Below are 16004 nucleotides of genomic sequence, written 5' to 3'. Positions count from 1 at the left end.
AAAGTACAAGTTCATGATGTCCTACAGCTATAAACTATGTGCGCTGAATGAATGAATGCAGAGATGCAGTCTACCCGAAGCCCATGTAATCTTTGTCTCATGCTGAGATGTAGTTTTTGTTATTTAGTCATTATTGTGAAGGGCCCCAGGGTTGCAAAACCCCGCATTTTTTAAAATACATGTGCATGAAACAGTAACTTAAAATGAAGTTAAGAATCCAACAATATACTTGTTAAAGAGGATATTGCATTTGATGTTAATTCAGTTCAGATAGCAAAACGTTGAAACAATGGGTTGCAGCTCTTAAGGTTTTATTCCACCGAGACTGACAATGTCTCCTCTTTTATCTTTTCAAACTAAGATATGTATAGCTGATTTACTTAAGTGCATCTGTTGTTGTAGCATCGCTCCTCTCATCCCTTTTTAAAAAGCATCTCGTCTGAAGCTTCTGATCATAATTTGAACAAAAAGGTTATGAGAAAAAAAAAGTACCACATCTGGTCTTGGCCAGTATTTAATTTACGTTTTTTTTATTTTACTTTTAAGGACAAGAAAATATTCTTTTGTTGTTGTTGCCATCTTTAGTTTCACTTTGAAGGCTTTTGTCATTGTGTGTGTGGGTGTCTCTCTATAAAGTGTGTGTTTTTATCATGCGCGTTTGCCTTTGTAAGTCTGTGCGTTTATGCTGATTTTGAAGCACATGTCAATATTTTATGTGTTTCAGAACATTAAAAGGAGTGCTAGCTGGAAAATATCTGCTATTAAGTAGAGTGGACGCAAATAATATCTCTGATGGAGGACTGGCTGTTAAATTGATGAAAACTGTTCTAGAATGAGATTTTAGGTTGTAGTATTGTAACTGCTGAATACTGTAATCATGGATACTGTATCCCAAGCTGCACTGCTCATTATCATTTAAAAGATAAGAAAGATGTATGAAATAAAATAAGCGTTAGCATTGGTTTAGTGGACGTGACAAAATGTGTCGATTGGTGAACGAGTGTTTCAGTTTCTATGCTAGTCAGGTGGTTTCTTATTTAATTTTTCTGTTATAATATAAATCCCCTCCCCGTGTCTCCTCTTTCATTTTCTCACTCCAAGATGTAGAGTTTGCGTTGACATATATTATATGCAAAGCATTCATTTACATAATGCATTTTACTCCTAAATCCAGACTCTGTGCCAGATCTCGCATAAGCTACCTGCCAAGAATGCATGCAGATAGGAAACAGTGAGAGAGAGAAAAGGTATTGTAGAGGAAAGTGTAAAGAAAATATACTCCAAACAAAGATAGGCCAACGGCAGTATAAGGAGGGAAGCCAAATGAAAATGGGGGGCAGAAAGGTAAAATAAGAGAAATCTCTTGTGGAAAGCTGTGAGGGAGGTTAAAAAGGCAGAGGACACGAGGAGGACTGAAGGTGCCACTACTTTTCATCCACTGTCTGATCTGTGGGTGGCATTCATGACGGATGGAGAACCACTCTAACTGAAGGTCATATCCGAAGCCCTGCCATTTTGGACTGCCACTTTCACAGCGAAAAGGATAAGTAAAGCTCAGATTGTTGTGTATTCACCCCACTTTCTCTATAGCTGTGTCGATAGAGGAGGGAGAGACAGACAGATGAGGCATGTTGAAGAAATTGTAAGCTTTGAATGCCAAAAAATGATTCACAGTTGTCTAAGCAGGATTTATCTTATCATATCTCTCTCTGTCTTTTTTTTTCTTTGCAAAAGACATTCATACACTGCTGTTCTCAGACTGATATCCAATTTTAATAACAAAGATTTGATCCTCCTTGTTGCTATGTCTCCCATTTTTAATACACCACAACTGAGGTTTCAAATTGCAGATTTTTCTAAATGCATTCCTTTATTTAATGATTAGCCTTTCCACCAGATAGTTCTACAATACAATATCGTGGACAGCTTTTGTTCATATCCAGCTAAGTAGGATTTTTGTTATCAGTGAGATTATTTCTACAAGAGAGACCATACCACGGTAGCAATTACATAAGCATTTGTCATCAAATCGGATTCAGCCCAAATCGGGTGAAACAAATTCCTGGAGGGAAACAAACTACAGCAGACAGCATGTTTCTGAGTTTGCTTTTCCCAGATTGTCACAAGGCTTAAGGACAGCAGTCTGTCACGGCTCCAGCGTCCCTGCAGTCTGGCTCTGACGCAGAGCTATTCGTCTGGCGTTAGAACCATTGCTGGAGCTGGAAGTTCAGACTGGGTTGTTATCCCCCAGGCAGGGCAGAATGCTCATGGCCAGACGACCTCGCTGCCCAGCCTCTAATATCTGATCAAGAACCATCTGCTGAGGCTGCCAGAGCCCACACACTCCCCATACTCCTGACCTCTCCAAGGAAAGCCCGATGGGAAATCAAGCCATTAGTGGACTATTAGAATGATTTTGATGACCATTAGAAAAGAAATGTAGCACAACAAAATGACATTTTCACCCAAGGAATGGAACATTTACTTTTTTGTTTATTAAGAAGGTAGCGTGATTCTGCTCTGCAGTTACTTCTTACTCTTTCTGATTTCTTGTTCATTGTGAGAATATGAGCTTCACTTCTGGCATTTCTTTCTCAAAAGCGTCTCCAAGAAAGCAGTCTGAGCTGAAAAGAATGTGATTAAAAGAAAAAGAAAATACAATATTTTTTGGGTAATTTTATTTTATGCTTTCTGATTATTCTTGTTGACAGATAAAAATGTTAGTACTTGGGCACAAAATAATGCAATTAGCTTTAAATCAGTTTTTAATTCTTCAAATACAGCCCGTTGTTACATTGAAGCTCAGCGATGAAATGGTGTTACAGTACTCAAAGAAAGTGTCCATGTTATACTGGCAGAATGTTTTGTGGATGTCGATATGACATGGACTCATATGAGAGAAAGCTTTTAAGTTCCAAAGAGAAGTATATAGAATGTGTCAAGAGTGCAGTTCACATGAAGTTTTAATGGCCTGCGTGAACAGTTCCCGTTCCTACAGTGTGTCGTGCAGCAACACTCGCCAGACCTTGATAACAGTTGGTTAATGGGTAATGTGCCACACAAGAGTGATGCTGCACTTTCTGTTTTCATTTTGTTGCTGTAGTGCAGTAATTAATCCAGCTGAACCCTTTGTGCTCACAAAATAAATGCTTTCCATTTTCATTAATAGACAACTCATTAGTACATAATGAGCAAGAAGGCAGCACTCCCCGCTCTCCCCGTGCAGCGTGTAGCACATGAGCATGCGCTGCACTCAGCTAATTAAAACCTAGGATTGTCTCCTTGTATTCTTCTCTATAAGAAAAAAAGAAAAAAAGCACGAGCTTTTAAAGCATAAGTTAAATGAGACATGGTATGCAAGCATTTTACACCCCAGAGGTAAAAAACATTATGCAAATCCTCAGTTGTGTGCTCTATAGTTTTATGTCTGAATAACATATTATGTATTGCAAATAGCAAGCTATTAATGAGAAAAAAAATGCAGTTGCCTGTGGTTTCCATTTTTGAATGCAACTTGAAGCTAAGAAAAGATTTCGCTAATCGTATCCATACCTTTAAATCTCACAGACTTTAAGGTTAAGTCCTTCTTTCATCAATCAAAAGTTTGAATGTAATGATTAATGGCAGTGACAAGCTGCCTTTATCCTTGAGTGCCAGTGACTTTTCATCCAGACTGTAATTTGGGGCCTTCAGCTGTAGGTGACATCTTTCCTTTTTCTCCAATCACCTGTTGTCATGGGAAGAATAACAGTGGTTCTTTCTTTTTTTTCCCCCACCATCCACTGTGGGAATAAAGGATGCAATTTCAAGGAAAACGACGTTGGTACTGAAATGGCCCTCGACAATGTCTCGATAAGGACTTTTAGGATCATAAAATCTCTACATCGATACGTGCTCTTGATATAATATAAACAATTCTGAGAACCAAGTCATAAAAATCTAAAACATTACCTGAATTAGATTTGTCCAATTCTCTCTTCAAGGGCATCTTCTCATTCACGTATTGGACCCCTTTCAAAGCTGCTGATATTTTTAGATTGCTTACTTTAACTCCCTTTATGACCACTTGCACTGTGAGCTCTGTGACGAGGAATGCCAACAGGAGCATGCTAGTCATTTTTTTTGACAATCACTGAGTTATGTGCCACAAATCCCCTCCCTAGGGTGAGACTATTAATGTGGAGTACTACTGTAGAGTCCTAAAGTGACAGAGGGAGAACAGTAGGTGGAAACTACCTCAATTGTGTTGCATTCAAGATTGCCATCATGTGTACCAGTTTTTGAGCCACACAAAACTGGTACACACAGGAGGTTTTGAGCCACACAAACACAATCATCAGTCATCACCTGCTGCATCTGCCAGATTTTACTTCCTGTGATGTTGTCCAATTCTTAAAGTATAAAATCAAATTCAAGAATCACCATTTTGACACACTGGAAGAATTACAGTTACAGAACAGGATGTGCAAGGAGCGATCTGTAAATCACACTAACACTATTGACCAGAGGTCCATTAGAAGAGAGGGGAGACAGCCAAATTCTAATCGCCCCTCATATCATTTTAAAGATTTGACATAACATTTTTTTTTTACATGAAATATATGATCAATGATCCTCCGTAAAATCATAAACATCATTAACATCCAGATCAAAAATGACCAGCATTGCCATCTATCAGATATTGGCTTCTTTTCTTTCAGTTCTAATTCTAACTGATGGACAATCACTGCCCGTGAGCGAACATGATTAAGAAATGAACAACGACACCATTAAATTTATCCTAATTACATTATACTGACAATATATCAATAGTGAGCAATCATCTCCAGGCTGAGCATGTGTTTCTAAAGTACTTAAAGTAGTAGAAATCTGCATAGTCCGTTCATAGCTCACACACAGATAGATACATGAGTATAATTGCACACATGTATTCATATTCAAATCACCGCACATGCACACTTGAATCACCTTCCAGTGAGGATGATGTTTTCATATGTCATGATGAGGCAATGATTTGCTGCGAAGAATCCTCGCTTCATGACGGGGAGACAAAATCGAACCCAATTTCTGTTTGTAATTAAAACCATTTCCACATTCGCCTCTTGGAAGGCCACAACATTCAGAGGTCAATAGCAGTCTAATTCAGTCATTCAGGGAGCTGTACTGCAGAACAACAGCTTGCAGTTTCCTTAACATCCACATATTCTGAACATGCAAATATAGTAGTAGTGTGGCTTAATGGACCATAAGAATTAAAAGTTTACAGTGACCTCCTGTTGTTTCATTTTAAATAATGTTGTCTCTAAAACTACTTTTACTGTGATTTTAAAACTAATTATACAATTCTTCTGTTCTGTGTTGATGTTCATATCATTTGTGTGCTGAGTTTAATGACCCAAGATCATCTGAGAATCTCTGAAGTCAGTCAGTCAGCAGTCTGAAAATAAACTTGTTTTCTCTTTATTCCCAAACAAAGCCTGAGTAAGAGTTTAGTTTGAAGTTGAACTGCTGCATTTGTGGTCCGACATTATAGAGCTAGACTTTCCATCACTCGAGGGTCACACAGTACTCATGAATATAAGGTGGGAAACACATGTGCAGAAAGGCAGGTAAAATGTCCAAAACGCGCACACTTCAGCCCAGAGAGTTTGTAGCTACTCGTCACTGATGGTGATAAATCTCGCTATCATTATTAAATCCATCACACAATGTTTATGACTTCAGTCTAGTCTCCCGCGGGTATGCTATTTCATCTTGTAGACACGCAGTAAGGATAGAAAGAACAAGCTCATTGGTCACAAAGAGAGAAAGCGTTCTCAATCAAATAGGAGCTTACCTTGCAAATAAAGTTCTATATTTTGATGCTTCCATGTGACAGATGGTAAAAAATATGCCAAACTATATAAAAATGTGCTGACAGAAAACAGAAGCAGACTGTCATCGATGGTACAAAGTGTTAATCAACTTTTACCGCATAACATATTTTGCAGTTTGGCAACTTTTGTGTTATTAGTCATCTGAGAGTTTTAAAGCACACAAGTGCAGATCTACTTTGAGCCTCTTTTTGATGAATGTCTGTTGATGATTTCGTACGGGGAGTCAGCATTACCAGTGTTTCAAAAATTAACTTGTTCCTGCTGAATCATAGTGGCAGTTTTTTTTTTTGGCAGATTAACATGTATCCTGTTGATATTGCTATATAGAAGCAATGCGGTTGAATTGCTGTCCTACAACAGGTACATAACTATTTGTAATTGCTGTCTCAATGCACCAAAATCGCTTTGAATACCACAACTGACTGCTAGCGATCACAGAGTTGATCCTCATCTTTGAAGCAACCATTTTAAAGTGAACAAGAACCCTGTGCATTGAACAAAAAGTTTATTGCACAAAGCTGCAATAATTTTGGTCGTGCTGTGGAGATTAATCTTGGAGAATTTTTTATATCAGGAAGGATCTCGTGTCACATGCACAATTTTAAACGGACAACTCTTCATTTTGTAAAGTTTTACTTCCACTCTTTTACTCTTTTGCACTATATTGGATAAAAGGTAGTCTTCGGGCAGATAGATTTTATTTTAATGGCTACTGAATGTCATAAACATTTACACAGTGTTTGTAACGGGGCTCGATTAGATTAAAATCTTTAAACTGTAATATAGTCTTAGCTTTTCAACTTGCCCTCCTTTAAAATGAGAGAAATCATCTTGCATTTAAGTCGACTTAAAGTGTGCATAAATAATAAATTAACTTAGCATCAGTCTGCCTTTCTGTCACTTTCTTTCTCTATGCTTTTTTCTTTTGACACTAAGAAGGTAATTTTATGAAAGGCGGGGAGAAATGTTTGGGACATATTTATTTCCTTACGTGATGCGATTATTCTCACAATTTTGCTTTTAGTGTCCTCAGGCACACTTTTAGGCACAGTTAACTTGACTGTGTTTAAATACATACTTGTGGAAAACCTGTATTGACATATTCCCTTTTTGCATAATACTCAAATCCACCGGAGTGTGCATTGGCACATAAAAAGCTATTCACTTATTCACTGCAAATTAGTCTCCAAATCCATATAAGCCACTGATAGCTGGGAAGAAATGCAGTAATCAATGACAGAGGTTTTTCTTTGCCTCCCTAAACAGAAGAGTTATTTATGTGTACTGACATCAATCAGCATGTAGTCTCTGCTTCAAACCAGCAAGTTCTAGAGAGGGAAGAAGTGCTTTCTTTTAATGATTTATTATAGCCAATCTGGTGTGTGTTTATTATTTATCATTATTCAAACAATGTTAAGAGAGCATGTTACTACATTTCCTTCACATTTCTTTGCCAGTGTGTTATATCAGTGTCGACAGAGAGGAAGTGGCGCACAGTGTAGCGTAATGCTGTTTGCTGCAGGTAACTATTTGCAGTGACAATTAATTAAAGCCAAATTAAACCCTTTTACATTAAAAATAAATCTGTTAAATTGTATTGTCTGTTTCTTTCCTCGTTGCCGCTTCTTTTCCTCAAAGCTGCATTTAGTCAACTGTAAACTGTCTCCCCGCTGTACTGTGCATTACTGCGAAAAGTCAACACAAATATCAAACTAATGCAGTGGAGTATTATAGACTCCTAAAAAGATTTCAACAACAGCAGCTTTCTGCTGACCTTTTATTCTTACCATCAACTACGCTGAGAAATCTTTCAATAGCTTTGCATAATAGTTTTGATTTAGATTTGTGTATAACAGTGTGTAAATTTGCTTATTGTGGTCTACATCCCGATGAACATTTGGACATCATGACTGTTGATCTGCTGTATATACCACACACAAACACACAAACACACACGCTATGGCTCTGTTCCATTTTTTTTAAAGTTGCATTTTATGGTATCACTCTTTGAACTATTTTCTTCCAGTCGGGCACATTAGCTAAAAGAAAGCAGGCAAAGAGTCCAGGTTAAGTTTGCTCATTTTGTTTCTGTTGTTCTTTTGTTGAAGTCGTACATTCTGTCTTTATTCTTCCCATTTTTTTTAAAATAACGTCTACTAGCACAGACTTTAAGAAGACCTTTTTACAGCATAGAGTATGCTATCTTAAATGACACATGACTGAAAAACACTGACAACTATCATGCAGTTTTTAAAGTCTAGTACTAGTAATCAACTTGTATTGATTGGGGACAGTAACAGTGTTTTCCTACTGTACGAACACTGATTAGTCACTTACTTGACTAGCAGTATATCCCAGAAAAAGCTGCTTGTAAGACCCTCTTACTACAAGCACTTACCAGGGCATTACTGTCTGACATACAGAAGTCTTTCTTTTACATAATAAATGAAAAAAAAAGTAGTATAAGAGCCAGCGGATGTGACATGTTAGGCATTATTTTATCGGCTATGTCGCTGCCCTGAAGGTTTTAACAGTAGTGAGGGATTGTAAGCCTTTGGGCTGAAAAGGAAATGGACCAAGGATTTTTCTTTTAGCGATAAGGTTGACTGCACCGGGCTGTGAGAGTGCTTCACTGACTAATTATTTGAAGCCTCCTCTCAGATTAGGGTAGAAGTGCAGAGCTTATGGACAGTTGCATAGCAGACAATCAGACCATGTAATAACCAGAGGACCAATATTTGCTCAAATCCACTGTAACTACTTGCAAAACAAAAGTGTGTAAAGCCCTAATGCTCAGTCCAATCCCACGGCACACTGCCTTGATAAACACCGACGCCACCTTCACAATGGACGCCATCTTTACTCTGGCAATTAGGCAGAGTTTTGGATTATCGCTTCCTCAGCCCAGCACACCACAAATCCTTCCGGATTCAATTATTCCCCTCCCACGTCTGCGGCCATTTGGGCTTTTTGGGCACATGGCCAGTAGAGGAAAGAATCTGAACTGCTCAAAGTAAAAAGTTAGAAAGAAAAAAACGTTCTTCTTCTTCTTCTTCTTTTTTTTTTTTTTACTATGCCTATACTCCTGCAACTTTGACGAGTCTATTAAATTAAAATGAAACCTCGGGAACTTGCAAACACTATCCTGTTGAATATTTTATGAGAACAATAAGCTAAATTTACTGTGATCCTTTCCTTTAAATTTTGTAAGTGTTCGGTGTTATCTGAAAAACATTGCACTACATCCTTCCCTCCAAGCTGCTGATGGTTTGATCCTCCCCCTGTAGGCCAGGAATGTCTCCAGTGGTTTCTGCATAAGAAACTAAAATGCTTACTGAAAGAATTTGATTTAGTCTGTCTTATTCTACTTATTCTACTTCAATTGAGTTGTTTTCGTGTGTTAGACAGCACACTCGGGGTAAATTGTGTACAAGATCAAGGGTTTCCAGGGTCAGGAGAGTTGCATCTTTGTAATTGAGGGCCTCTCTTCAATGTGTTTGCTTAGATGCTTTTTTGTCTTCCACCTGGTGACTCTTTGTGGAGTACAGACATTTCACTCTAGTGCCTTTGTGTGTGTTGCCAGCACATCTGCTACACAGTTTACTCATGGTAGCATGGAAATTTATCACAGGTCTCAAATAAAGGACCTCCTTTTTTTGTATATTACCCTACCTGACCCATCACACTGTTTATGCTTTTGGGTGCTTTTCCCCTCTCATCAGTAAATGGCCAACTGTGGCTGTCACCTGCGTTTTATGTGTCTCTTACTCACAGCCTAACACTCTCCTCTGTCCTTCTCCTCTTTTTAATTACAGATACTACTGTCTCATCCCAGAAAGGTAAGACAGCATTTAATCAGTCACGTGTAGATTATCGCATATTTTCAGATGGGTTCCACGTGCTTGTGTTACTCCTGTGTGTGTTCCAAATTTTTGCTAATGAGATGACAAAACATTTCATGTTTTTTTGTTAATGTTGATTTGAAATTGAGTCACTCGTGGGTTTTGTTGCACAACAATCTTTTTGATTACAAAGTCAATCACTCACACCCACTGACACCCAGACTAAATTACCTTGCTACTCTGCAAAGGCAGACAACCCACAGTCTGTTTTTATGCACTGTTTTCTGTAGGTCTTATGTTCAGATTAATCACAGTTCTGTTTAGACTCCTCCACACTTTCATGTGAATACTAATAAGAGGTTGGAGGAGGTGACTGTTTTGCATAGTGGCTCTTCGGGGACAGACGGGAAGTTTAGTGCAGTTGTAGGAAAGTACCTGTAGGCTGTTTAGATTTTGTAAGATGATAGGGCCAGGCAGTCAAATTGTCTAAACAGCTCCAGGGGTCTTGTTCTGAGTGGCAGGTGTATGCACCAGGCAGTCCCAGCCCCTATACTCTTGCTAGAGATGATACAGTAATGGCAGAGGGTGTGTCACACTCGGTGATTGCAAAGAACGATCAGACAATCAGCCAGGAAAACTCCCTGCTGATTTTGTTGAAACTGTCTTTTATTCCCTGCTGTGCTTATAAGAATATAGATATTCTTTTGTACAAGCTTTTACCAGAGCAGAACAGAACACAGATACAAATATTTTCATTGTCACCTGGATCTGATATAATGCGCATGTATATGTGAAAAACCTAAACAGCAGGTGGGTTTCTCTGGGAACATGGTGGCATTTTTGCCTTTCAAAGCTTTAGATCTGAAAAAGATACAGTTCATCTGCTTGACTGGGTACACACTGTATGCTCTCACTCACACACTGTTGTGAGCCTATGTATGTGATGACTGTGTGGTGTACAATGCTGTCAGATTGGCCTATAAAGGTAAGTGATGCGGGTTGCCCGAGCCTCGCTGTCTGATGAATGTTGAAGGGGTGCAGAAGCTCGCGAGGTGTACATCATCCCTCCACAGCTGCACTCGCATACGTTTCTGAAGGAAGTGGGGGGATAAATAAGGCCGCGCAACCCTGACAGTGAATGAATGCTTGCTTTTGTCAGCCCGTGTGTGTCCGTGCCTGTGTCTGACTTAGTTGTGTGCGTGTTTTTGTATGTCTTTCTTTTCTTTCACATCTCGTATGTCCAATTCAAATCTGTTTAGTTAGAAGCATCAACAAAAACAGCTACCAATCCCACACAATGAGAGTGTCATCTGGCTGTATTCATTAATATACTGTGAGTTATAGATGGTTATGCTGCTCTGAAAGTGTCATCAGTGCTCAGCAGCCTTGTGGCCTTGAGGCAAAGATAATGTTCATATACCATGTGTTTGTATGAAAAGATGTGTATATGTTCATGTGTGTGTGTATGTGCACCTCAGCACAAAAGATGAAAAAAGCTGGAAGTTTGTCCAGCAATTTCAATGCAGTTATATTCAGCACAAACTAAGAGGCTACATTATATTACACGTGTTAGACTGAAGGGCAGCACACAGTAGTTAGGTCCAGGTAGGATTCAAGCTACATTTGAATAACCTTTACTGTTGTTCCATACCAATATGATTAGTGATTAATAAAGGCTCTTATTATAAGTTGACCTTATTCTTCAGTTTTCTGCTTCTGTGGAACATCTCTGCTATCTGCACCTTTCATGACATCCTTTATCCAACACTTCTCCACCCCCTTACACTCCTCCTCCCTCTCTGCTGCCAAACGAAGTATATTTATGGCACCTGTGCTGGAAAAACAGTCTCCAGGAGACGTCCCACTAATTTCATTTTCAAAATGCCAGCAATAAATTTATCAAATGGGCTGAATCGAATCGGAGTCACACGCCGTGCCATCCGTCATGGGCTGTCCCTCAGGGGCCTGTGGGCGTACTTAAGCCGGCCAAAAACCTCCGCTGGCAGGAGAAACCAGATGAATATACTAGAGAAATATGCTGAGAACAAGAATGTGTGCGCATATCTTTATGCGCTTAGATCCATATGTGCAAGCATAAATTAGCTTGTCCACACGCAGGGATGCATATGTGTGCACAGAGGTCAATGCTAATTTTTCAGCTCATAGAAGCCTCATGTCGAAATCTGAGCTAAGCGCTTTGGATGTCAATGTGCCAGAACAGTAATTGATTAATTGCAACACAAGTTAATTGATTGTTTTGCACATTTTTGCTTTTGTGAATCCCTCTCAGTTCAAACACTGCTTTGAGCTTTATCCCCTCCCCTGCCTCTGAAAACTCGAGTTTCACACGCTCTGTGCCCTCCCATTCCCCTCCCATTTCTCACTGCCTCATCCTCTGTACCTCACTGTGGCACCTTTGCCTCTCTTTTTAAATGCCTCTGTCCCCACTTTGCTTTTGTTTCACCGATCTTTTCCTCTGCCTATCTTTCCTTGCCCTCTCAACATTTATCACCGTGCAGGCTAAGCCAGGCATGAGGGAGGGTAAAGCAGCTTAGTACTAACAGTTCTAATGAAGTCAGGCCCTGTATCCCTCTAACAGGGATCAGTGGAGCTAGTCTGTGAAGCCTGTCAGCATTTAATGATTAGATGAAACATTCAGACACCCGCTACGAGAAGACATGCACACTGATATATGGTAATACCCAGCTGTGGTCTCTGTTACGCAACTCAACAAAGAATTATGCACACAAACACACTCTCACTAGCCCCCAAACTCCAGCTGTAAAGATCATGATTTATGACTGAAGCATGGCATCAAGGGTATACACAGCAAAGTGATTGGAATAAAAGCAAATGACAGAGAGGTTCAGAGAATGAACAATCTGGCTATTGATTTTTGCTATGTGCAGGAAGGTGGACAAAAAAGTAAACTGCATGAGAGAGATTTACTCCTTGACTTGATGAGCAGACTGTAAACAACTCCACACGCTCTCGTCAAGATGCATGCTGCGATCCATGATTTTTCCCTGCTTCTTGCTTCTGCTAAAATGCCTGATAGAAGATCAATAAACAGGTCATCATCTTTTTGAACATTTCAAGATTCACCGCTGATTAATTCTGAATCCTATTAGATTAAGTTGTCCTAGTCTGTGCCCATGCACGGCAGCTTAATGTGTGCCCGTGGTGTTGTACGTGTTGTTGGCATATGAGAAAGTTTTTCAGAGGGAGTACGTTAGTGTGTTGAAATGCTGAATCTGAAAAATAGAGTGACAGAGGCAATGGTTGGGTCAACAAGCTGCCTGTTTGTCAGAGTGAAAGGGTGCCCACAAGGCCTTAGCTGCTTTTTGCCCCATTAGCTGCACATGCAAATTTACCTGTCAGCTTTACAGCTACACAAGGAAATCGCAGTCTTCTCAACTTCTCTGCCTCACTCTTATTCCAGTTCCCCCCCCCTCTCTAAATCTCAAACTCCAGATCTCCTCCTCATTACATTTTGTTCAATATCTTCCTTCCACTGCAAAATTGGGAACATATTCTGTCCTCACACCAGTAATTTCTCTCCCTCTTGTAAAAGTACCTGTTTAACTCCACTTGAAGGATTGTGAGACACTGGATTTGAAATAAATGTATGTGCATTTCTGCCAGAACGCATCTGCTGCTTCAAGGCTTTTCACATATCTCTTGCTTAGCAAAGCCTCATAAAAAAGTACTTGGCGAAGCTACTTGAAAATACAGTTTTTCTAAGGAACCACTTTCAGCCAAAGAAGTTGAGAAGGAAATGTCCACTGAGCTTAATTTATAATTTGTTAACTGATAATTATAATACTGTAATCCTTATGTGATCTTCTCAGCTATTAGCTGCCTCGTAAATCCAGCCACAAAAGAAGCTCCTCTCACTCTATGGCCACATCAGAGTGTAATGGTGTTGCTCAGAGGTAATATAATAAACATTAAGTTGAGTACTAGCCAGGATATAAATAATGATATGTGAGAGACCCTGTCTGGACTCATGAATTAAAACCCCATCCTGTTTCCATGATCTAGTTCTGGAACATTAGAGTGTTCAGTTGCTAAAAGGGGTTAAAATGTTGTTGTAGCTGTTGTCAGTGAAAACCCTACTTTATCCCTCTTAAAGCATCCATCCATCTGCCCATCCGTTTTCTTACTTATTCAATGTAGGGCTGTGGTAATGTAGTGTAGGGTGGTGGTGGGAAGGGGGTTCGGGCTTATCCCAGCTATCAAGGCAAGATTTTGCAATCAGAATTGTGATCTGAATCCAACGTTTTGCCAAAGACATTTTCCTTTTCCAAAAAAGCGAGCTCTGTCAATTCTCGATAGCCTCTTCTTGTTCACGTGTTACTTTTATTTCGTCATTTATTAATTTACATTCATGTCATGTTCATTATCACAGTGCATTTGTAAGAGGGAAGTGTCCAAGCTAGGAAGGGGGAAGAAAAAAAAGAAAGAGAGAAAAAAGAAAAAGGGGGATCCAAAACTTCTACAGGAACAAAAAGCATTTATGCAACCATGAATTCAAGAGTTCTGCAGAAAACACTTCTTTGCCGTTATTCACTACCAGAACTCAGGAGCAGAAATGGAAGTTACGATGGTATTTCACATTTGATTCTAAATTCAAATGAAACAATAAACAAGATGGTTAATAAAACCAAAAATGACAACTTTTACCAATATAACGTATCCTCAAGGAGAATGTAAAGATGAGATAAAGTAATAGTTGCAATTATTTTCAGACATTTGCACCCTGTGCAGTCAGACTCTAAATGGCTTTGTTGATCACATACTGTACCTATCATATGGTTATACAGCTGGTGCTTTGTTTTACTTTGACTCATAAGCTTCACAAACACTCTACGCACTAATAAACTGTAAGAATAGACCTTATGTATGCATTGCTTTTGATAGTAGCATATAACTTAACGGATTTTGCTTGAAATTTTTTATTGCCATCCTTTGTCCTCACAGAATGAATCATAGTGCCATTGTTCCCCTGACTTTTATATTTGCCCTTCTCTGGTACAGAAAGGAGAAAAAAAGCCTCAGTCAGTAGATAGTTATATTGTCACAAAATGTTGGCCATTCATGGTTTGCACGTAATCACCTCGTACGTTGTTAAAACTTTGATCTGCAGACAAATTATTAAGCACCATCATCAAGGCAAAATTGCACGACATATCTTTAGCTTATGACAACAAACCTATTAAATTCATAACATTTCTAGCTGCCTCACGAGTACCTCAGAATTAGCTTTTGCTAAACTGAAAGGGTGTAAAACAGTTTAAAATACCATCATTGATTTATGATATGCTGTGAATGACACTAACTCTCTATTGGCCTGTGCTCAGGATCACAGTTCATTCGCCTAAGCTTATCATATGAAAGAAGAACAGAAAAACTTTAATTTGGTGTATTTTCACTCCACTTTGAACCATTGTTTTACAGTTTCTTTTAACTTGAGTTGGCTCAAAGCAATAAACTGCCATAACTGGAGGTGCTTCAAGGTTTCTTATCTGGCAGTAATACTGACTACAGTGTGTGTGAACATGTCATACTTTGTCTTTGATGTGTGCTGCTCATGCTACTGTGAATCCCTGTGACAAGAACCATGCTTTTTTCACCTTTAATTTGTACTTTTTTAAAGATTTTCAATTCAGTTCTGCAAGAGCTGCAAGATCATTATAGATATCATCTTCCCTTTCTTGCATATCTCAGGCCAACTGGTTCAGCATGTTTGGGTTCTTTTTAAATGGCAACAGAACTTACTGTAAGTCCACGGCCAATCTCGAATGTCTGTGTCTGAACTGGTTAGAGAAAGTGGTCAACAGAGTCACCTCTGAATGAGACAGAATGTAGCCTCTTCCCACAACAAGGTGAGAAGCTCTTCGTTATTAGATCACAAGAGGGTGATAGTGCATTTTATTTGCCAGGCTAAACTCTGCAATATGTCCAACTGAGTCTTAGCTAAAGATAAAGATAAAGACAAAACCACACAAAGAGAGCCTCAGCAGACCCACATCTTAGACTCATTAAGACTGCCTGGGCATTGAAACATTTCTCAGGCAACGACAGAGAGAAGATAAAAGCAGAGACAAGTATAACAAAAGAATGGAGACTGAAGTAAATTTATCACCACTCTTTCTTAAAGAATCCTGCTCTAAGCCTCAACTGCCAATTAGGTACGAGAACAGCCTGTTCCCTTGACGGATGAACTTAATTTGATATTCCGTGCTCCGCTCAGTAGGGTGCAACAGTGATTGCACCGGTGGAT

General features: G+C 39.2%; 1 protein-coding gene across 1 annotated transcript in view; it reads left to right on the top strand.

Moving 5' to 3' along the window:
• The window catches only part of LOC101477622 (cadherin-4), a 241770-nt gene that overhangs the window by 90111 nt on the left and 135655 nt on the right, over window positions 1–16004 (top strand). Inside the window, exon 3 of the mRNA XM_004546200.4 lies at window positions 9692–9715. Within this exon, the coding sequence (XP_004546257.1) occupies window positions 9692–9715 (24 nt within the window). The remainder of the gene's footprint in view (window positions 1–9691; window positions 9716–16004) is intronic.

Source organism: Maylandia zebra, linkage group LG20, assembly GCF_041146795.1.
Source record: "Maylandia zebra isolate NMK-2024a linkage group LG20, Mzebra_GT3a, whole genome shotgun sequence".
Lineage (NCBI taxonomy): Eukaryota > Metazoa > Chordata > Actinopteri > Cichliformes > Cichlidae > Maylandia > Maylandia zebra.
The sequence above is the reverse complement of the archived record's forward strand: the minus strand, read 5'-3'. Positions and strand labels throughout refer to the sequence as shown.